A 24,631-nucleotide genomic window follows, 5' to 3' on the forward strand; every position below is an offset into this window, starting at 1 on the left:
GACGTTGTGGAGAGGCTGGTGCTGGTCTCTTATTCCAGGTAATTAGTGATAGAACAAGAGGATATGGCCTCAAGCTGTGACTGAGTAGGTTTAGACTGGACATTAGGGAAATATTTTTCACTGAAAGAGTGGTCAGGCATTGGAATGTGCTGCCTAGGGAGGTGGTTGAGTTACCAACCCTGGATGTGTTTAAAGGTCATTTGGATGTGGTGCCTGGGGATATGGGTAAGGGGTGAGTCTTGTAGAGTACAGTTGTTGGTTGGAATTGGGGATTCTTTTCAAACCTGAATGTTTCTGTGATGCCATGAATCTCATTGCAAGTCTGCCACTGAGTCACTGATTTCAGTAATCAAGTTCATAAACAGCTAGGACGAGCATAGTTGGCAGATGAAAGAAGAGCATTTGAGCGATGCACTTTGCAACAAGTCCCTGTGGAGCTGCTCGGCATTGTCACAAGCAGCAAGCCCAAATCTTCCCAAGGAACTGTTAGATTTTTAATGTGCACCATCACTTGGTATCTTGCATGACTTGTTCTCATGTACAACTTAATGTCTTGCATTACTTGCATTTTGGGAGCAGGTGTTAGTCAGTTAGAGGGCAGAAGGGCTCTGCAGAGGGACCTTGACTGACTGGATAGATGGGTGGAGTCCAACAGGAGGTCATTCAACAAGTCCCCCCCCCCCCCCAACCCCCCTTGTACCAAGAGAGAAAGAGCAGCTGAGAGAAAGCAGTGTTATTCTTGTCTCAAGGTCAGCCAGAAGCATTATCTTCTCCTAGGCAAATCAGAACAGCCAAGATTGGAGGAGAAGAGAAAAGGAATGGAGGTGAAATGTGAAGAATTGTTATGATACAGCTTCTCTTATCCCAGACATTCATCCAGTGAATTTGTTTAGAATAATCTTTTGTTTTCCTTTTTACACCCAATAGTGATTTATTTATACTTTCTTGCTCGAAACCTGCATCTAGATTTGAAAGGCATAGCCTATAACTACCACAATCCCTAAGCTCCAGAACTCACTGTGTACGAGAGCCTCAGCGTGCCGTAATGTTCCTCAGAAACGTGAACTCCAACAGTTCTGGATCAGCACTCAGGCACTGAAGTCTTTTTGACAGCCTCAGGGCTGAAACATGTTGCACTGTATTTTCAGATGCTGAGGCTGGAATCTACCCTCTCTTTTTTTTGTCTGTGTTGTTGCGTAGGCTTCTTTTCAGATATGTTAGAGGAGAGTTTTCATTCTAACCAGTTTAACTGTGAGGAAATGTGACACACGCAGCACCATGCTGTTTAAATGTTCACAGTAATAGACTTATTTCTGGATGAAAAAGGCTTGACTAGCATAAGTCACCATCACTGAAGGTGTTTAAGGGGAGACTGGTGCTTGGTGCCATGGTTTAATTGATTCAATGGTGTTGGGTGATAGGTTGGACTTGATGATCTTGAAGGTCTTTTCCAACCTGGTTAATTCTAGTCTAGTCTAGTCTAGTCTAGTCTTTCTATATTCTATTCTGTTCTATTCTATTCTATACTATTCTTTCTCCATTCCATTCCATTCCATTCCATTCCATTCCATTCCATTCCATTCCATTCCATTCCATTCCATTCCATTCCTTTATTAGAATTAGAATAAACCTTTATTAGAATAAACCAAACCAGGTTGGAAGAGACCTTCAAGATCATCGTGTCCAACCCATCAACCAATCCAACCCACCCAACAGTTAACCCATGGAACCAAGCACCCCATCAATTCTCCTTCCGAACACTTTCAATGACGGCGACTCCACCACCTCCCCGGGCAACCCATTCCATAGTGCAATCACTCTTTCTGTATAGAACTTCTTCCTAACATCCAACCTAAACCTCCCCTGGTGCAGCCTGAGACTGTGTCCTCTTGTTCTGGTACTGGGTGCCTGGGAGAAGAGACCATCATCCGCCTGTCTACAACCTCCCTTCAGGTAGTTGTAGACAGCAAGAAGGCCACCCCTGAGTCTCCTCCTCTCCAGGCTGAGCAACCCCAGCTCCCTCAGCCTCTCCTCATAGGGCTTGTGTTCCAAACCCCTCACCAACTTTGTTGCTCTTCTCTGGACTCATTCCAGCAAGTCAAGATCCTTCCTAAACTGAGGGGCCCAGAACTGGACACAGTACTCGAGGTGTGGCCTAACCAGTGCAGTGTACAGGGGCAGAATGACCTCCCTGCTCCTGCTGGCCACACTGTTCCTGATGCAGGCCAGGATGCCATTGGCCCTCTTGGCTGCCTGGGCACACTGCAGGCTCATGTTCAGCCTACCATCGACCAGTACCCCCAGGTCCCTCTCTGCCTGGCTGCTCTCCAGCCACTCTGACGTCAGCCTGTAGCTCTGCATGGGGTTGTTGTGGCCAATGTGCAGAACCCGGCACTTGGATGTGTTCAATCTCATGCCCTTGGACTCTGCCCATCTGTCCAGCCTGTCGAGGTCCCTCTGCAGAGCATCTCTACCCTCCAGCAGATCAACTCTTGCCCCCATTCCATTCCATTCCACTAGGGAACTCCTGAAACTACACTATAACAAGACAGAATAAGATCTTAGGAACCATTGTAAATTGTTGAATTATTTAAGCCTTCTTGTACTAGGAGTAATTTAACCAACTGAACTAGCAAGAAAAGACCTGACATAGGTGTTCGAGCCTGGGGGAATCTCTCTAACTTGTTGTCACTTTGGGCATGGTAACATCATAGAAGTCTTGTTCCCACTGTCAAGTAGGGCAGACTGAAAAACAATGTCCTCAAGAAAACTGTTGGGATTGCAGGAGAGGCAGTAGAGAACTATGGAGCTATCCAAATCAGTTCATCATGTCTCACTGCTTCAGCCACTTTCACATTTAGACGTTTGAGCCTTTGTATGTGCCTGCTGCCCTTGAATTGAAGAGGTACAATGTCTTCTTTGTGTTATTCAAGCCTTGCCCGTCCCATGGTCAAGCATGTGGACAAACATTTTAAGAAGAGGGGATAAAAAAAATAAAGGAAGTGACAACGTTTTCTTACTGTGCAGAATTATTCCTTTGTGATAAAAGGCTCTTTAAAAGGCATTCTTTGTAGAACAGCAGTTACTGTGAATACAAATAGCCACTCCAGTGAGATAAAGGGATGGTTCTGTAATCACATACTCAAAAAGAAATAAAACCAAAAAAAGAAGGCATCTAACACAAATAGTAATTAAAAAAAAAAGATCTCTTCTCACTTGTCTATACACACACACACACACAAAAAAGTCCTTCTCTCACTTTCTTTTCTTTTACCAATGTTTCATAGCCAATAACTTTTTTTCTTTTGTTTAATTTCATGTTCCCTTTGTTGTCAATGATAGAAGAATCAAACACACTTGCTTTAGCTGAGAGTGCAGTGTTGGAAGAAGAAAGCCATAAAATTAATTATAGAACTGAATGATAGGCAGCAGGCTGCATCACTTTCACCAAGATGGTACAATGGACAACGAAGGACAAGTTGTCCCAGTTTGAGGCCAGGCAGATCCTCTCTTGCCTCCCACCGGGGCAGATGAATGAGACTCACACAAATGGATTGCAGAAGGGATGGAAAAGCTTAAATGGAAAAGCAGTGAGTGTTTTACAGAGAGCTGCAAGCACAGTGAAAAAAGAGGTCCCAAAACATACAGAATCCCCTTACAGCATATCCAAGAGCCTCCCAACATTTCCCTTCTCCCCCCGTGAGGGTACACCCAAAACCCCCAGGGCTCTTTCTTCCCCCTCCATTGCTAGATTGGTCTCAAGACTGGCCAGGTCCAAGATTGCCCTCTCCCTCCCTCCCCCCCTCCCTTCCCCACCCCCCCCCCCCCACCCCCCCGGCATTAGGCCTAAGAGGCCTTGAGATATTCCCCCACCATGACCAGATAGGGAAGCATCTCTCACGGGAGTAGGGAGAGAAGAAAGAGGAAGTGAGAGATTCTGCAGATTAATTTGTAGGGTGCAGGACATTATGGGTATGAAATACTCAGCTTCCTGTGCCCATCCACTGGGCTGGACACTTGGGGCACAGGAGGTGTATCTTGTGTGGCAGCAATAGGAGGCACCCAGCCTAAACTGCCACACAAGTACTCAAGTGGATTCATATTTCTAACTTTTTATTTAGTATGCAACACAGTACTGAGTGTGCTACTGTCATCACTGAGGGGACTCAAGTACCCACATTGTAACAAAGCAAGCAAAGTGCAATTGCTAGGAATGGAATGCTACAGAAATCTCAGATAACAAAACTTTTGATTGGAATGTCCCTTTTCAGGGAGGAAAACCAGACACACTTTCCTGTTTGTGATGCTATAAAAAGAATGACCAGCATAGCCCTGCTCAAGCACACATACGCTAAACCCAGATGAGCTGAGAGCATGAAAACATGAATGGAATGGAATGGAATGGAATGGAATGGAATGGAATGGAATGGAATGGAATGGAATGGAATGGAATGGAATGGAATGGAATAAGTCAGGTTGGAAGAGACCTTCAAGATCATCGTGTCCAACCTATTATCCAACCCACCTAATCAACTAAACCATGCACCCAAGCACCCTATCAAGTCTCCTTCTAAACACCTGCAATGACGGTGACTCGACCACCTCCCTGGGCAGCCCATTCCAATGGGCAGTCACTCTCTGTGCAGAATTTCTTCCTAACCTCCAGCCTAAACCTCCCCTTGCGCAGCTTGAGACTGTGTTACTCCTCTTCTGGTGTGTAGGCTGTGGGTATTTACGTCTCTGCTTTCCTGCTGTTGCATCTAATATCTTTGCTTCATAACAGTGGGCACAGTCAAGGTAAAATGGTTAGGCATTCATAAAAATCTCTGACTGTTGTAAGTGCTTTGTCTGTAGGAACCCATTTGCTCCAAACATTCTGCTAGAATATTCAACTCCACACAATTAGCCATGCAAAAATTAAGGGTGCCCTTTACAGATTTTATAGTTGCTTTTTTTTTCATGCAGGAAAAATATTAAATCTCTCCTAAGAGAGTTGCTGTTGTAAAAATTGATTTGCTAGAATAACACTCCTTCCTTTGCTCTTTACTTCTGGAGTCACTCAACCGCACACAGCATCTTGTCACAGGAAGAGCCAAAGAGCTCTTCTCTATACAGGCTTGAATCTACATCTTTGTGCTGGCACACAAGGGCTTGAAACCAATGAATGGATGGAATTCTTTCCTTTCTTACTGTGGTGCCTGTATGTAAAGAACTAGATAAAATCTATCCTCATCACCAGACTCAGTTTCTTTCCATAATACTCACTCCTTTACCTTTCTTGGAGCTGACTGCTGGCTGGCAATTCCCAGTCATGCCAATGTCAAGAAACCAAGTAAAGCATCCATTTTAGGTCATGTAACAAGTCAATAATGCAGGCATCTTCTGAGCCAGAAAGCGTGATTGCCCATTGGAATGTGCTGCCTGGGGAGGTGGTGGAGTCACCATCACTGGAGGTGTTTAGGAGGACACTTGATAGGGTTTAGTTGATTAGGTGGTGTTGGACGTGATGATCTTGAAGGTCTCTTCCAAGCTGGTCTATTCTATTCTATTCTATTCTATTCTATTCTATTCTATTCTATTCTATTCTATTCTATTCTATTCTCTTTCAGTGTCCACCTTGGATAGCAGATTATTTGTAGAAGGCTGGAAAAGTTGCTTTTCTTTAGTATAGTACATGCACCTTTGTTCTTTCTTTCGTGACAGCCATCTAATGAGTGCCAGGTTAATGCTGCATGCAGTACCATATTGTGAAATGTGTACCCACAAGAGAGAATTCCACAAAGCACCCAGTTAAAATGCTATTACATATTTGCTAGAGAGTTTATATATCTTGGGTTTGTTGAAAAGAAAGGTGAGGCTTAGAGAACACTGACCGCAACATCATTTCAATGCATCTCATAGTAAGACATTGTTACAACCATGGAATGTAATACTGCCATGCAAGACTGCAGAAAGCACACTTAAAAAACCCATAATGCTTCCAGCCAAGGGCAGAACTGGAGAATTTTCATCATTATAGATCACAGCAGGTGATAGACAGCTCCTAGAGACAGCCTGCATCATTCAAGTAACTAATTTATGGGGGGTACTGCTTTATAAAATCAACTATTAATATGCCACTTTTCATATGTAAGTTATTGTTTGCCTTAAAAGAAAACACCTAAAAATCAACAGGAGTATGTATTTGACATTATAGAGGAATTTGGCTTTACCTGAGTCATCTACTCTCAGCTTTTTACTGGGATTGTCACCACTGTCATCATCGGACATTTCCATCTCCTCTTCCCGGCGGATTCCCATGAGCTGTTCACTGTGAGCATTTCGCAGCTCCTAAAACCCAGAATGACCTTTTGTCAGTATGAACTTCCATAAAGCCATCACATGTTATGTTGTATCTGTTTTAAATGCTGCTCTGATTTTAATTATACATCATTTGCCATTGTAATCATAATTATTTGCATATGAGTATTTATAACATCAGTAGCACAGGTAATTCTTCCTGTGAAAGACCAGTTTCTCAAAGGTAACACTCAGGGGAAAACAAGAGAGAGAGTCTCCAGGTTGAGTGATCTTTAGTTCTGCTAAACATAGGAGAATGCTCCTAACAGCAAGGATAACACTAAGGATTGTGTATAAAACAGACTGATAGAGAGATCGTCAGCCTGCTCAAGATACAGGTAATTCTTGCTTCTCTCTGCCATTCAGGTTAGGACTCAAACTGCCAAGTGCAGGTGTGTCCATATTATCTGTGCCCTGAAAGTGCCTACTCCTCTCTGCTGATGGTAAAAGTAACCAAGAGCAGTGCAGATGCAGTGTAACCAAGAGCAATACAGATGCAGTGCTCTGTATTGGCGTTGTCTAACACTGGCTAAAGGAATCCCGCCCTCCGTCCCTATGCCCCCAATTTAGAAGACCCATCCTCATAACACTGTGCTGAAAAGATCCTCATCTTGATCCAAAAAGAGTGCCAGCATGGAAAGCCTGGTCTCTGGGCGACCACCACGAGGGCAGGCAGGCAGGCAGGGCAGCCCTGCACATGTCACTAGGTAAATGATCAGCAGGCACACAGGCTTTGTGGTAGTCTAGACGGTCTTTGTTCTGGGTAGAAAAGCTGGCGCGAGTGTCGGGGCTGGCTTTTTAATGGCAAGGCTGAGAAGATTGAGAGGACTCTATTTTGTCCTAATAATCCTGTCAGGTGTTACACGGGGATGCTGCACCGTGATTAGTGTAGGCCTTTTCAGCCCACAGACAGCTAATTTTTCTGCAGACAAAGAGCTTAATTCCCAAAGAGGTGGTTCAAAATCTTTGAAACAAGGAAGAGTTGCACAGGAGGCGGAGACAGCACTGAGGAGCCTGGCCAGTGCTCCATGCAATTAACAATATGCTGTCAAAAAGGGATTGTATGAAAAAAAGGGAAGGTGTTTCCCCTGAGCTGTACCCTTGGTTCATCAGCAGACCTCAAATATTCTGATAAATGTATACAAGCCCATCAATTCCAGCAAAGGCAAGGAGGCTAATTGGGGGGCGTTTTACATGGGAAGAATTTCAAATTTAGGGAAAAGTGATTAAAAAGTAAATTGTCAACCAGGATCTCATTCAATCAGAAGGGCCGCTGGAAGAAATTAACAAGCCATTGAATTCCTTATTGGGAAAGGTTGCCTGTGGGTTTTTTTCTCCTGAGGAACCATACTGCATACATGAGCAGATATCGGCTTACATTTGCTCCCTCTTTAGGGGATAAATGTCCTTGATGCATCAGTGTCTACATTACCAGCAAAGCCAATAATCTTCCACAGAGCATGTCTATATGTGTATGAAGGTTTGCTTTAGGTTGGGGTACCTACCAAAGCTTTCCCAAATTCAAAAATAAGAGGGGGGAAGTGATCAAGCAATTAAAGAAATTAGCAGATAATATCATGGCTAGGAAATATGATTTAAATCACAGATGCCACATGATACATGTCCATCATATTTCACATCTGAAAGCCAAGCATTTCTAACATATCTTGGTTATTTCACATCTGAAAGCCAGGCATTTCTAACATTATATAGGTTATTTCACAGCTGAAAGCCAGACATTTCTAACATATCTTGGTTATTTCACAGCTGAAAGCCAGGCATTTCTAATATGCATTGGTTACTTCACAGCTGAAAGCCAGGCATTTCAAATATACATTGGTTATTTCACATCTGAAAGCCAGGCATTTCTAACATATATTGGTTATTTCACATCTGAAAGCCAGGCAATTTTAACACATATTGGTTTAAGTAACAGCCTCCCCAGGTTTTTGCATTGCTTTTGTTGTCTTCTACTTAGAAAAGCAAAAGGCAATAATACATGAAAAAAAATAAGAGAGTAGTGAATTAACATTTCTGGAATGTCTGCCTCTGACCTATTTCAGCTGATGAAAGAAAATGAATGACACCCCATATTCCTTTACACAAAGTTAGTTTAAGAAGGGATGGTCTTAATGTAATTGAAATAATCTACTACCAGATCATCTTTAAGAGATAAAGCAAACATCAGTCCCCAGTTTCCCAACTTGCCATCGAACAAAGGCTTTTATCCACTACTTGTGAGAAATATTTGTGACCAAAAATGCAAAACACAGTTTGGACCAATAAATTATGCTAACATTTTATTTTAAGTGTCCCATTATTGTGGAGTCATTTGGTATTCACCATAATAGCACTGATAACAAAGAATTCATTTGGTATTCATGTGGATGTTACATTTAGTGCCACTGGTGTTCAACTGTAATTTAGCATTAGTTAATGGGCACTTAAAATGTTATCCACATGATTCATAACACAGCATTTTAGTGTTTCTCAAACTAAGTGTACAACACTTATTTTTACAAGTGTACTACACAATAATTAAATAAGTGCACCTTACCTTCTAAAGTTTATATTCTGAGACAGAGAAAAATCATTTAAGAGGACTGGGACAGTAACAATCAACACACTGTACTACATGAAGGTAAACCGAGTGTATGTAAGTTGCTCATATTGAAAAAGCAAAACAAAAAAGGGGGAACAAAAAACAAAAGGGGGGGGGGGTAGGGGGACGAAGAAAGAAAACAAAGACACTGGTACTTACTTTTTAAAATACAGGCTCATAGCGTTTATACTGAATTAAAAACGAAAGCTGGATGACCAAAACCACAGGATGAGGTCTGGCGCTTCCTTTGCTGCCATTTGCAGCAAGGAGAGTTAGCATCTCATTTCCTCTGCTCATGCTTATGACAGTCACACATGCATGGTCCCACACTGCTAACACTGCGTGTTAGTGTGATTACATCTGTGCTGGTGTCTTTGCAAGCATAACACTTAGGATCAAAACAAGAGATGGATCTACTTTTTTGGTTTGTTTTTAAACATGGAACAAATGGGAAAGGAGGATGTCACCATTCTAGACTTCATAGGATTAAGTAATTTCTTGAGAAAGAAATTATTTCCTTTCTCAGGCACAGTCATCTCATAATGACCATGTGATGGCACAATAAGGAAAACAAAATCTGTGCTGCAGAATACTTCTTTTAGAAACAGATCACGAGGACTCTTGAAAAGATTGCTTCTATTTTCCCCTCAGAAATAATTCTTGATTCTGTCCTCAGTTGAGAATGCTACTCCAAATTTCACCACTTCAGTTCATTATTTGAGCTAGTAAACATAAGCCAACGATTCCCAGTGCTGTGCAGGAAAACTCAAGCCACATTGCTCTCTGTCCGAGTGTCGTGTAATGATTGTTAGCATAATGAGAGCAATGGGAGCAGTTCACGCTGCGGATGGAACCGTACCACGGCCAGTTGGTTAACAGCTAAAAGGGTAGCTGCAAATATTGCTGAATACACACTGTGTCCAGCTACAATCACACTCGTTCTGTGTCAATCCAGCTGTGGGATGATGGATAGAAAGTAATAATAAAATCACCAACCTCAGAATGCTTTCGCCATATGTCTATGTTCTTTCTCTGGGCTTTCGAGAAATGGTCCCAAGCTTTTTGTCTGGTAGAAGCGTTGAAAACGGCGACAATCTGCTCAACTTTGGTGAACAAGGAAGTCAAACAAGACAAGCAATTTATGTTGTGATCACTATAGAGAAGCAAAGCAAAGACACTAGGAGTCTATGGATGATGTCATTACTGAAACAACATCATCAATATCCATCCAATGATGTGTCTTTTGTACTTACATTTTATCAAGGTTGGGGATGTCTCCCTTCAAGTCTGTCTCCATAAGTTTTAGTCTACACATCTTACAACTATGTGCCAAAAAAAACATGCATGCAGCTGCTTCCCCATGATGCCTGCTACAACTCTCTGGGCAGCCACGTGCCTTTGCTTATGTGGCCATAGGTGTGTGACTACAGAAATGACACTCGAGGCATAAACCTGACACATGTTCCCCTGTGGCAGCTGTGTACAGATGAGGAGGATGTACAAATGAAAGCGTGAAAGACAAGCAGGCTCTGCTTTGAGGGGAAACTATCTGATAGTGGGAATTTGTCAGCAGACAGGAAGCACTAAACCACACAGTAATGCTGTATTCTATAGCTGCAGCTTCTCTTTGATTTAATAGAAACAGGCTCACTTGAGGTAGATCACTCTCTGCCCTGTGTCCATGACCTATGCGTGTTTATGTGCATGAACGGTTGCATTTTTGTACATATAAGATGAAGAGGAGATGCAAAATGGACTTCCCTCATTCAACAATAAGGAATTTGTTTTGAAGCCAGATGTTAATACTTAGGCCAATTACCTAGGACAATTAAGATCCTTAAGTTTTTTGGTCAGGTGTTCATCCTAATTCAGAACATTTTCTCATATGGCACTTTTTCTTTCTCTCTGCATCAGTTGCAAGCAACGTTGTCCTTCTACAACAGTGACATGCCTAGAAATGATTTGGGGAAGGTGTTAGCTGTCTTGATGCCATCACAATTAACTGCAAGATCACCAAGGAATCCACATTTTGTACAAATCACCTAGGCTGTGCTCTTTGAGTGAGCAGCCGTGCTGACCTGCGAAGTCAATCTGAAAAATGCTTCAACTTTTTGACAAGGTTCTTGGCTATTTGTTTCTTTAGATTCCTGGGCTGAAATGATGTTCCATTGTTTGGCAAAACTGCACCTTCCAGTACGTCATTCCAGTCTCTTGTGTTGAGAAGAGGTGGCAGGAGTGCTGTAATGCCTTTTTGATCTGGTCTCTCATTGAGTTGATTGATGGCTGCTCTCCTTCTCCTCTCAAATCACAGATGTGGAGAATCTTATTATACTTAACAATCTATCATTCACCTAAAATGAATGAGCTCACCTAGTAAGCCAGTAATGTATCTTTCACCTCTAGATCAGAAAATGAACCCCACTCACTTGAATAGGAGCACATTGCCTGTTTTCTTTCTTTATTTTACCACTTACTGCAGGCTGCAGGATGACTAAAACACTTTGAGTTCCATATAGTTTTTCTGTGTTGTCATTAGGGCAGGTTAATTAACTTCTAAAGCCACAGAAAATAAATACAGTCTTTTAAAGGTTAATACTTATATTTATCAGAGAATCAATAAGGTTGGAAAAGATCTCAGAGATCATCAAGTGCAACCTATGACCCAACATCACATGACTAACCAAACCATGGCTTCAAGTGCCACATCCAATCCTATCTTGAACACCTCCAGGGACAATGATTCCACCACCACCCTGGGCAGAACATTCCAATGGCAAATCACTCTTTCTGGGAAGAACTTTCTCCTCACCTGAGCCTAAACCTCCCCTGGTGCAGCTTGAGACTGTGTCCTCTTGTTCTGGTGTTGGTTGCCTGGGAGAAGAGGCCAACCTCCTCCTGGCTACAACCTCCTTTCAGGTAGTTGTTGATAGGAAGAAGGTCTCCCATGAGCCTCCTCTTGTCCAGGCTAAGCAACCCCAGCTCCTTCAGCCTCACCTCATAGGGCTTGTGCTCAAAACCTCTCCCCAGCCTTGTTGCCCTTCTCTGGACACATTCAAGTGTCTCAATGTCCTTCTTAAATTGAGGCGCCCAGAATTGGACACAGGGCTAAAGAAGGTGTCTCAAAACTACCGGAGTGATTCGAACCATTTGTGATCTATTCAAGTTTTCATAATCTCAATCTATTAGCACTTCTTTGGGAAGAAGGGGTGGATGTGTTGAGGAAGCTATGCTGGGTGTATTTATTCAATTAATTTGAGGAGAATAAAAATGCTAAAGCACTCTATTATTATGTGTATAGAAACTGAGGCTAGAACTTAATTACAATCGTTGCGTTGATAACCCAGGTGCTCAGAAAATCCTGCTTAATTAACAACCTGTTTTTTCAGTTTGCAAGTGGAAATTCAAGTAGAAAAGACTTGCAGAGGTACAAGGAAAAGCTGGTTTGCCACTTCCCACTAATAGATACTAATAAGATCATCTGAATTCTGGAAAACATTTGAACTTTAAAAGTGTTTAATTTCCACTCTGTGAACAGGTGTTAAGATTTATCAAAGCCATTATCTGATCATTTCAGGAACTCTCCTCAATGGAAATACAAGCTAGGAAGATGTCAAACAGGTTTTCTTGACTAACTGCAGTAGCTAGAGTGAACAGAACAAAAAAAGAACTCCTTCACAGACTCAAAGATTGTTAGAGGTTGGAAGGGACCTGCAGAGATCATCAAGTCCAACCACCTTGCCAAAGCAGGGTCACCTAGGGCAGGCTGCACAGGAATGCATCCAGGTGGGTTTTGAAAGTCTCCAGAGACAGAAACCCCACAACCTCTCTGGGCAGCCTCTTCCAAAGCTCCGTCACCCTCACCATAAAGAAGTGTCTCATTGTGCTGAGGTGGAACCTCCTGTGTTCTAACTCATACCCATTAGAATAGAATAGAACAGAATTAGCCAGGATGGAAAAGATCTTTGAGATCATCGAGTCCAACCTATCACCAATATCATCTAATCAACTAAACCATGGCACCAAGCACCCCATCCAGTCTCTTCCTAAACACCTCCAGTGATGGTGACTCCACTACCTCCCCAGGCAGCACATTCCAATGGGCAATCACTCTTTCTGTGAAGAACTTCTTCCTAACATCCAGCTTAATCCTCCCCTGGTGGAGCTTGAGACTGTGTCCTCTTGTTCTGGTGCTCATTGCCTGGGAGAAGAGACCAACGTCCACCTGTCTACAACCTCCCTTCAGGTAGTTGTAGACAGCAAGAACGTCTCCCCTGAGCCTCCTTCAGTCTAAGCAACCCCAGCTCCCTCAGTCTCTCCTCACAGGGCTGTGCTCCAAACCCCTCCCCAGCTTTGTTGCCCTTCTCTGGACATGTTCCAGCAAGTCAACATCTTCCCATTGTTCTTTGTCCTATCACTGGACACCACCTAAAAGAGACTATCAAAACCTAAACGAGATATGGTACTCTGATTACTAGTTGTTAAAAATCAAGACATTTAAATAACCTTTATGCAATAGGAAGCACGACATGATTAAACCAGAAAATGCAGATGAGACTATTTAGTTAGTACACATCAAAGACCAACATCCCACTACTCTGTTCAAAGAAAGTGCCAATGTATGTACAGTAATTTCAATGCACACAGCAATCTGGGCTATGAAGTGCTGCAAACGCCCACAGGTGATACCCAACATAAAAGATGTCCAAGAATTACACTAAAGCTAAAGAGCAGCCAAGGCCATGGGTTGGGAGTAGAGGAAAGTGATGTCACACCTCTTGTACTGTAGCAAAATCCTGCATTCATGCTCTGCTAATTCATGTCTGTTTGAAGCACAATTCATGTTGCTTTGATTCACTTGTTTACCCAGAGATACCCTGGAGTCTACCGATGGCATAACTCCTGTGCTTTGTGTAAACTGAAAGACATAATGTGCCTACCCCTGATCAGGATCAAATTTCTATAGGGAAGTGATCCACTAGCATACAGCCCCTAAGGATGGCAGATTTGTCACTAAGGAGAAAGCTGAAGATTCTATATTAACTACCCTTTTTTGAAGGATATTGAGGCTCTTGAACTTGTGCAGAGAAGGGCAACGAAGCTGGGGAGAGGTCTCGAACACAAGCCCTATGAGGAGAGGCTGAGGGAGCTGGGGTTGTGTAGCCTGGGGAAGAGGAGGCTCAGAGGAGACCTTCTTGCTTTCTACAACTACCTGAAGGAAGGGAGGTTGTAGCCAGGAGGGGGTTGGCCTCTTCTCCCTGGCAACCAGCACCCAAACAAGAGGACAAAGTCTCAAGCTGCACCAGGGGAGGTTTAGGCTGGAGATGAGGAGAAAATTCTTCACAGAAAGAGTGATTGGCCATTGGAATGTGCTGCCCAGGGGGGTGGTGGAGTCACTGTCCCAGGAGGTGTTCAAGATGGCATTGGTCATGGCACTTGAAGCCATGGTTTAGTTAGTCCTGAGGTATAGGGTGATACTTGATGGTATCTGAGGTCTTTTCCAACCTTATTGATTCTATGATTCTATGATTCTAACTGTGGAATTGTTCATTTCATTATTTTTTGTTCCCTGAGTAACATTTAGTTAAAGAGAGGCCCTGGACATGGGCAGAATCTGAGAGAAGCAGTTGTCCCCAGCCCTGCTGCTAACCCAGTCTCCAAAGTATTTCCTCACCTCCAGAAAGAAATTTCCAAAATGAAGTAACAGCTCATAGCTGTCTCTCTAAGGCACCTTGAACTCTGGGATGAACTGTCCTGTCAACTGTGACTAGTAAGTAGAATTATTAAGTGACATGAAATATTAATTGTCAAACATCTGCTGTTAAGTTCTATGCTATATCAAATTTTCATTGACCATATGCAAAGCTGTTTCCTTACTAAATTAAGGTTGAAAACATTACATTGTTCTGGAAGGGTTCACAGCACATCTTTGCTTTTCTTATCAATACAATTTGCAGGGTGTAAATAACTGCATCTTTGCTAATGATCTCAAAGTTCTCTTCCAATCTGATCTATTCTATCCTATCCTATCCTATCCTATCCTATCCTATCCTATCCTATCCTATCCTATCCTATCCTATCCTATCCTATCCTATTCTATTCTATTCTATTCTATTCTATTCTATTCTATTCTATTCTATTCTATATGCAGTGCTACAGGATGGGGTCAGAGTGGCTGGAGAGCAGCCAGGCAGAGAGGGACCTGGGGGTACTGGTTGACAGGAGGCTGAACATGAGCCTGCAGTGTGCCCAGGTGGCCAAGAAAGCCAATGGCATCCTGGCCTGCATCAGGAACAGTGTGGCCAACAAGAGCAGGGAGGTCACACCTTGAGTCATGTGTCCAGTTCTGGGTCCCTCAGTTTAGGAAGGAGGTTGAGTTGCGGGAAGGTGTCCAGAGAAGGGCAACAAAGCTGGGGAGGGGTTTGGAGCACAGCCCTGTGAGGAGAGGCTGAGGGAGCTGGGGTTGCTTAGCCTGGAGAAGAGGAGGCTCAGGGGAGACCTGCTTGCTCTCTACAACTACCTGAAGGGAGTTTGTAGCCAGGTGTGGGTTGGTCTCTTCTCCCAGGCAACTAGCACTAGAACAAGAGGACACAGTCTCAAGCTGTGCCAGGGGAGGTTTAGGCTGGATGTTAGGAAGAAATTCTTCATAGAAAGAGTGATTGGCCATTGGAAAGGGCTGCCCAGAGAGGTGGTGGAGTCTCCATCATTGGAGGTGTTTACAAGGAGACTTGATGGTGTGCTTGGTGCCATGGTTTTGTTGATTAGGTGGTGTTGGATGATGGGTTGAACGTGATGATCTTGAAGGTCTCTTCCAACCTGGTCTGGTCTGGTCTGGTCTGCTCTGCTCTGGTATATTCTATTCTATTCTATTCTGTTCTATTCTATTCTATTCTATTCTATTCTATTCTATTCTATTCTATTCTATTCTATTCTACTCTATGACTGGAAATTTGTGTGTCATATCTGAGTCAAAATACTGTTATCTAACAGTTGTTCTGATGGGTTATTAATAGCTAAAAAGATGCAAACAATGGAGCCCAGGGTGATATGCAAGTGTCAACATTTAACAAATGCACTGTAGCTACAATACACTTTATCGGAGGTGCCAGCTCATTGTAAGCTTATTAAAAGAAAAGTTTAAACCCCACTTTCTACTGCCATAAAACACACTATCAGACTGGACATAAGGAAGTTCTTCACCATGGGAGTGGCGAAGCCCTGAAATGGGTTGTCCAGGGAGGTGGTTGAGGCCTCGTCCCTGGAGGTGTTTAAGACTAGGCTGGATGAGGCTCTGGCCAGCCTGATCTAATGTGTGGTGTCCGTGCCCATGCCAGGGGGTTGGAACTAGATGATCCTTGTGGTCCCTTCCAACCCTGACTGATTCTATGATTCTATGGTGATAGGGTATTGTCATCAAGTATAAATGTAAAATCCAGGAAAGAACCCAGGAACAATATCAACATAAATCCCTTAAAAGATGCCTGCAGCAGTTGCATACAAGGATGGATTAAACAGGAAAACTAGACAACCGCCAGGGCAAGAGGGTGTTTGATCCAGGGTATTTGAAAAAGATACTACCAGAGAAGAGTAGAAATAAATGAGAATGAAAGTCTAGCCTCATCTGTAGATTAAGAGTTCAAAAGAACACTTCTACCCTCCATTACATTTGTCAAGCAGGCTAGTTTAAATACATGATTGAGAGAAGGCTGAAATTTCTCCTTAGGTTCAGGACACAAGAAGTACTCAAATTCCCCTTAGCTTATTACATTATCAGCAGCCATGCATATGTGACTCTCTTTAACTTGTTGTGTGTAATGATAAAGAAATGCAGCAAACAAATGCTCTATAATGCCACAAGGAAACAAAAAAATCATTAGCCACAACAACCCCATGCAGCGCTACAGGATGGGGTCAGAGTGGCTGGAGAGCAGCCAGGCAGAGAGGGACCTGGGGGGACTGGTTGATAGTAGGCTGAATGTGAGCCAACGGTGTGCCCAGGTGGCCAAGAAGGCCAATGGCATCCTGGCCAGGATCAGGAACAGTGTGGCCAGCAGGAGCAGGGAAGTCATTGTGCCCCTGGACTCAGCACTGGTTAGGCCAAACCTTGAGTCTTGTGTCCAGTTCTGGGCCCCTCAGTTTAGGAAAGATGTTGAGTTGTGGGAAGGTGTCCAGAGAAGGACAACAAAGCTGGTGAGGGGTTGGGAGCACAAGCCCTATGAGGAGAGGCTGAGGGAGATGGGGTTGCTTAGCCAAAGAGGAGGCTCAGGGGAGACCTTCTTGCTTTCTACAACTATCTGAAGGGAGGTTGTAGGCAGGTGGGGGTTGGTCTCTTCTCCCAGGCAACCAGCACCAGAACAAGAGGACACAATCTCAAGCTGCACCATGGGAGGATTAGGCTGGATGTTAGGAAGAAGTTCTTCTTAGAAAGAGAGATTGGCCATTGGAATGGGCTGCCCAGGGAGGTGGTGGAGTCACCATCACTGGAGGGGAGACTGGATGGTGCACTTAGTGCCATGATTTAGTTGATTAGATGGTGTTGGGTGACAGGTTGGACTTGATGATCTTGAAGGTCTTTTCCAGCCTGGTTAATTCTATTCTGTTCTAATCTGAAATAGAAACTGAAACAAAATATGCTAAAATAAAATCAAAAGTCTTCAAAGGCTGGCAGATAAAATAATCAGATTTCATGTAGACTTTCACTCCACATTCCACCAATTAGGGATACAGAATTAAAAGGGCTTGTCACTAAATAACTGTGAGTGCAAGAGTAGAATATATGGCAATTTAGCAGAGAAAAATTCTGCAAGAGTGCGACAGTTGTCATGCAGGTTAAAAGAAAAATTCCACCCATAAAATTACAGTGTAAAGGAAACTGTTACAGTAAATGTATAACATGCTTTTCAAATATAGATTCACAGCACAGGGAGGATATAGAGTCAGCGTGGTGTGGGTCAGAAGCCTTGTTGCTGAATTCTGACTAAGCTGGAGTCTGCCAATCGATTTGGCTCCAAGCCCAGCAAACCCAGGAATTACAGTAGTCAAGGCTAGATGATGTAAGTGAATGAATTGCAGTCTACAGGTCAGTTTTAGATAGGAAAGAGAATATTTTTGGCAACAGTCCTGAGGAGCATTTGGTATCATACTGAACAGAGCTCAGCATTAAGTCCAAGGCTAAAACTGCACGTAGGCAAATGACAAGTGACATCGACAAGAGAAATAGGAGACAGATTGCAGAGTAATGAAAGAAACACACATTTTTATATAGATATTTCATTAATCTGGGCCAAAACCTCAATCCTTTGGTTATGAAACTGCTTTCAGAAAAGAATTTGCCTTTCACACATTAACAACTGAAAACCTGCAGCCCCTCCCTGCAACCCAACTCAAACGCCACAGAGGGAGAAACGGATGCGACCGTCATTGAGTGGCGGGGAGGAAAACCTAAGAATGGCAAGGATCACCCTGGAAAAGTCTGCAGATACTGCAAGGGACAGGACATAATGTGAAGCATGCCACTGGTCATCACATGGACACAAAAGCAAATAGATTATAGATTTGTATAACAACGATGCAGATTTTGACAGCTATGCAAAATGACTCAGCTGTCACAAATAAATGGCATCCTTGTTTTGGTTCTGTGTTTGGTTGCTTTGTGGGTTTTTGCTGTTGGGTGTCTTTTGTTTGTTTGATTATGGGTTTGTGGGTGTTTCATTGTTTGTTTTGTTGCCTTGAAAATCAAAGCAACAACAACCAAAATCCACGGGTATAAAAAGAAGGTGAATCACGGCTTCGGCTTCAGCTTCATCAGAGATGGCTACTGCTTCATTAGAATAGAATAGAATAGAATAGAATAGAATAGAATAGAATAGAATAGAATAGAATAGAATAGAATAGAATAGGTTGGAAGAGACCTTCAAGATCATCATGTCCAACCCATCAACCAATCCAACCCACCTAAACAACTAAACCATGGAACCAAGCACCCCATCAGGTCTCCTCCTAAACACCTCCAGTGATGGTGACTCCACCACTTCCCCAGGCAGCCCATTCCAATGGGCAATCACTCTCTCTGTATAGAACTTCTTCCTAACATCCAGCCTAAACCTCCCCTGGTGCAGCTTGAGACTGTGTCCTCTTGTTCTGGTGCTGGCTGCCTGGGAGAAGAGACCAACCTCTGCCTGTCTACAACCTCCCTTCAGGTAGTTGTAGAGAGCAATAAGGTCACCCCTGAGCCTCCTCCTCTCCAGGCTAAGCAACCCCAACTCCCTCAGCCTCTCCTTATAAGGCTTGTGTTCCAAACCCCTCACCAATTTTGTTGCTCTTCTCTGGACTCGTTCCAGCAAGTCAACCTCCTTCCTAAACTGAGGGGCCCAGAACTGGACACAGGACTCGAGGTGCAGCCTAACCAGTGCAGTGTACAGGGGCAGAATGACCTCCCTGCCCCTGCTGGCCACACTGGCTACTTCTTCATCTGCTTGTTGTCTGGGTGCCTGTAACTTGCTTAAGAGATAGTCATGGCATGATAAAGGGCAGAAGCACAGGATTCCTCTATTATATCCCCAAATTCCACCTTTTTGGACAGACCAAGAGAGCAGTGCCTCCAGTGATTTATCTCCCAAAATTGTTTTGCCGTGCAGCAAGTCAGCTTACAGGGCTGCTGTACCTCAATTGGCCCTACTGCCAACAACTACATCTGTACTAGTGAACAAAAGCAGCCAGGGACCTTTCTCACTCCCTGAAATCAACTGCCACAACGAATGAGTGTCCCAGCAAAAGCAACTCTTCTCTCTCCCCTTTTGGAGAAACTACTTGCCCTGCACTAAACCCTAAAATGTACCCATATTGTGTGGCAAAATGCTAGCTTGCCTGGCCCAGAGAAACAACTTTCTTACAGTTCAGTGGTATGGAGAAGCCTACCCTAGCTCATCTGAATTAAATCCTACAGACACAGTCAGTGAGGCTGCCTTTTATTAGTAGTCTTGACTTTTCTGGTCCTGTCTTTCAGGGATCTTGGTGTTGCAGAGAACCATTACAAAGCTTACCAGAAGAAGAAGGATGTTCTCCTCTTCTGTCTACCCTGTCTCACTTACCCGAATACTGAAAAGAGTGAGAAAGAACTATAATTGTCCTTTCTCCAAATTATACTACATTGTTTCAACATTTCCTTCTGATTTGGCCTACAATGTTACAGACCAGAAGGTGAACAGAACAGAATAGAATAGAATAGAATAGAATAGAATAGAATAGAATAGAATAGAATAGAATTAAGCAGGTTGGAAAAGATCTTTGAGATCATCCAGTCCAACCTATCACCCAACATCATTTTATCAATTAAACCATGGCACCAAGCACCCCATCCAGTCTCTCCTCATAGTGCTTGTGCTCCAAAACCCTCCCCAGCTTTATTGTCCTTCCAGCAAGTCAACATCTTTCCTAAACTGAAAGGCGCAGAACTGGATACAGGACTCAAGGTGTGGCCTAACCAGTGCTGAGTGCAGGGGCAGAATGGCCTCCCTGCTCCTACTGCCACAGTATTCCTGATGCAGGCCAGGATGCCATTGGCCTTCTTGGCCACTTGGGCATACTGCTGGCTCATGTTCAGCCTACTGTCAACCAGTACCCCCAGGTCCCTTTCTCCCTGGCTGCTCTCCAGCCACTCTGACCCCAGCCTGTAGCACTGCATGGGGTTGCTGTGGCCAATGTGCAGAACTTGGCACTTGGATGTGTTAAATCTCATGCCCTTGGACTCTGCCCATCTGTTCAGCCTGTCAAGGTCCCTCTGCAGAGCTCTTCCACCCTCTAACAGATCAACACCTGCCCCAGCTTGGTGTCCTCTGCAAACTTAATGATGATGGACTCAATGCCCTCATCCAGATCATCAATAAATAAATTAAAGACCATGGGGCCCAGCACTAATCCTTGGGACACACCAATAGTGCCTGTCTGCCAGCTGGCTGTGGCACCATTCACCACCACTCTCTGGCCTCAGGCTCCAGCCAGTTCCTAACCCAGCACAGAGTGCTGCTGTCCAAGCCATGGGCTGACAGCTTGGCCTGGAGTTTGCTGTGGGTGACAGTATCAAAGGTGTGCCGAGGCTGACTGCTGATCCCTCAGCTCCTCCTCTACCTCACTCAGACTGTTCCTAGTCAATGTGCTTGTGTGGGTTATTAAGAGGACTAATGAATGTTAGTGGTCTGCACCAGAGTGATGCATGAAGAAATATTTTTTCACACTACAGTCAGCAAATTCTTCCACACAGATGAAGAGAAAAATAAAAAGTACTTATAGTACAGCACAAATTATTATCCCTGGGCTTGTAAAAACATCAAACCTCAGTGTAAGCAGCTGTTGTTTTCCTTTCTTCTTCTTTGGGCTAAGAAATTCTATGAGGCAGGGTGATAAAGGGAGTATTGTGGGGATATTGAAAAAGCCCCATTTTCAGGATTTATGCAGCAAGTTGCACAGTAACTTGCTTGAGGTATGCATATCAACAATTGATATTCATAGAAGCAGAAGAACAGTCCTTGTTAAACTTTGGAATTAGAAAAAGAAAATATATATATATATATGATTTGCCACTGGAATGTGCTGCCCAGGGAGGTGGCAGAATCACCATCACTGGAAGTGTTTAAGAAGAGACTGAATGAGGCACTTGGTGCCATGGTTTAGTTGGTTAGGTGGTGTTGGGTGATAGGTTGGACTTGATGATCTCGAAGGTCTTTTCCAACCTGGATAATTCAATTCCATTCCATTCCATTCCATTCCATTCCATTCCATTCCATTCCATTCCATTCCATTCCATTCCATTCCATATATATACCCACACACATATAGTGGCCTTTCAGTACCTGAAGGGGGCCCACAAGAAGGCTGGGGAGGGATTTCTCAGGATATCAGGAAGCGATAGGGACTAGGGGGAATGGAATGAAGCTGGAGGTGGGGAGATTCAGGCTGGAGGTGAGGAGGAAGTTCTTGCCCATGAGAGTGGTGAAGCCCTGGAATGGGTTGTCCAGGGAGGTGGTTGAGGCACTGTCCCCATCCCTGGAGGTGTTTAAGACCAGGCTGGATGAGGCTCTGGCCAGCCTGATCTAGTGTGGGGTGTGCCTGCCCATGGCAGGGGGGTTGGAACTAGATGATTCTCGTGGTCTCTTCCAACCCTTACTGATTCTATGATACTATATATATATATATATATATATATATATATATATATATATATACACACACACACACACATATATATATATATATATACAGACACACCTATATATACACACACATATATATATATACACTCTGATTAAAGAGAGCCCAGTTTGCCCTGCAAGGTATTGCTAGAAAAATCTTGTCTACAAAATAAGCTTTGAAAATCTTTGAGGTTGTGGAATGTGGTTTAATTTACAACAAAGAAACTGACAGCTTGGTGTAACAGCAAGCGCTGGCGCGGTGCCATGTGATAAATCACTTGGACTCAACAAGACCACTTCACCTCCATGTCATTTTTCAGCAAACAGGAATCTGACATCAGGCCAGCACAACAGAGTAGGGCAAGCACAAATGTACAGTGCCTGCTCTTTTAATGCCACCATCTTATATTGCAAAAGCAGACTTCATGGACCTTGTCTTCACATCCAGAAATAAACCTGAAAGAACACCCCACACAACACTTTCACCGTGCTAACTCAAAGAAAGATGAAGTGAATGCTACTGTCTTCATCATCTTGGCAAGATGATAAGCCATCTCCACTGCACTGCACTTAATTAGCTGTCCTCATTGTTGTTTATGGCCAGGTGGGTTATTTCCCCAGGGGACAATGCAGGGGAGGTTTAGACTGGATGTTAGGACAAGCTCCTCATAGGAAGAAGTTCCCAGAGAAAGTGTGATTGGCCATTGGAATGGGCTGCCCAGGAAGGTGGTGGAGTCACCATCACTGGTGGTGTTGAGGAAGAGACTGGATGGGGTGCTTGGTGCCATGGTTTAGTTGATTAGATGGTGTTGGGTGATACGTTGGACTCCATGATCTCAAAGGTCTCTTCCAACCTGGTCAATTCAATTCAATTCAATTCAATTCAATTCAATTCAATTCAATTCAATTCAGTTCTATTCTATTGCATTGCATTGCATTGCATTGCATTGCATTGCATTGCATTGCATTGCATTGCATTCCATTCCATTCCATTCCATTCCATTCCATTCCATTCCATTCATTTTTCAGGAACAACTATTTTTTGTAAGTCTGTCTGAAAAAAAAGAACCCCAAGGGAAGTCTGAGATGAAGGAACATGATAAAGATGACTGAACATTGTTTCAGGTTCCATTAAGTGATGAGAATCTTCCTAAGTAATAATTGTCTGGCGTCTTGCAGATTGGACATTCCAAGGAGATCAAGAAAATTATACTTCCTTTGGGCATAATAGGGTTGCTTTCTATGAAGAGTAATAATAGAGGTGGATGAGGAGGCTTCGACAGGAATAGCCTCTTCTGGCAAACACTCAAAAAACTCATCTCACACATCTTGTGTGGGAACATTTACTTCCCCATTGATTGCCATACCTTATGTTCCTCAGCTTGCCGTGACTTGTCCCCTTCTCTCTTTGTTTACTGCCTGAAGGCTCATATTCTGTATTTTTGTTCCTGATTCTGTGTGTGTTCATCATTTCCTCCTACATTGTCTATCCTATTCCAAAACTCTTCCTGTCATCATCACAGGCTATGCTATTTGGGACAAATCCAGTGACTTGACACAAAGCAAGACTAGTGAAACTTGGAATCAGAGAATCAATAAGGTTGGAAAAGACCTCAAGTATCATCAAGTACAACCTGTCACCGAAGACCTCATGACTACTAAACCATGGCTTCAAGTGCCACGACCAATCCCCTCTTGAACACCTCCAGGGATGATGACTCCACTACCTCCCTTGGCATCACATTCCAATGGCCAAAAACTCCTCTTGTGTGCCTACTATAGGGAGTAAGTATTTCAGTCATAGTTTCATAGGATTATTCATATTTATATGGCTTAGTAATTTATTTCTTATCAGCCTGAAAAGTTTAGATGTGCAAGTCACATGATTCGTATCTACAGCCAACTCAGCAAACCTTTTGGGTGAAATCTTTTTTCCTTTCTTTCCTTGCTCCAATGTTTTACTCTCATCGCTTATTGTTCCTCTCAACATAGCATTTACAGGTCAGTTCTATGATGCATCAGGCCCTTACCTCCATCCCTACTCAGCAAGGCAGCTCACAACCAGGCACGGATTTCCATGTTATTCAAGTACATGCTGCTTTGCCTTGAACCTTGCTTCATGATCTAAGAAATCCTGCAGGATCAGGGCAAGTGGCTTGAGTTGTCAGAATAGAATAGAATGGAATGGAATGGAATGGAATGGAATGGAATGGAATAGAATAGAATAGAATAGAATAGAATAGAATAGAATAGAATAGAATAGAATAGAATAGAATAGAATCATAGAATCAGTCAGGGTTGGAAGGGACCACAAGAATCATCTAGTTCCAACCCCCCTGCCATGGGCAGGGACACGTCATGCTTGATCAGGCTAGCCAGAGCCTTGTCCAGCCTGGTCTTAAACACCTCCAGGGATGGGGCCTCAACCACATCCCTGGACAACCCATTCCAGGGCTTCACCACTCTCATGCTGAAGAACTTCCTCCTCACATCCAGCCTGAATCTC

General features: G+C 43.4%; 1 protein-coding gene across 1 annotated transcript in view; it reads right to left on the bottom strand.

Moving 5' to 3' along the window:
• LOC137459767 (ecto-NOX disulfide-thiol exchanger 1) overlaps positions 1-24,631 on the bottom strand; it is a gene marked incomplete at its 5' end in the record, with an annotated part of 128,085 nt that overhangs the window by 96,656 nt on the left and 6,798 nt on the right. Inside the window, 2 exons of the mRNA XM_068170523.1 lie at positions 6,213-6,330; positions 9,938-10,044. Of these exons, the coding sequence (XP_068026624.1) occupies positions 6,213-6,330; positions 9,938-10,044 (225 nt within the window). The remainder of the gene's footprint in view (positions 1-6,212; positions 6,331-9,937; positions 10,045-24,631) is intronic.

Source organism: Melanerpes formicivorus, unplaced genomic scaffold (assembly GCF_026170545.1).
Source record: "Melanerpes formicivorus ecotype bairdi unplaced genomic scaffold, bMelFor1.0.p_v2 SCAF_409, whole genome shotgun sequence".
In the NCBI taxonomy this organism is placed as follows: domain Eukaryota; kingdom Metazoa; phylum Chordata; class Aves; order Piciformes; family Picidae; genus Melanerpes; species Melanerpes formicivorus.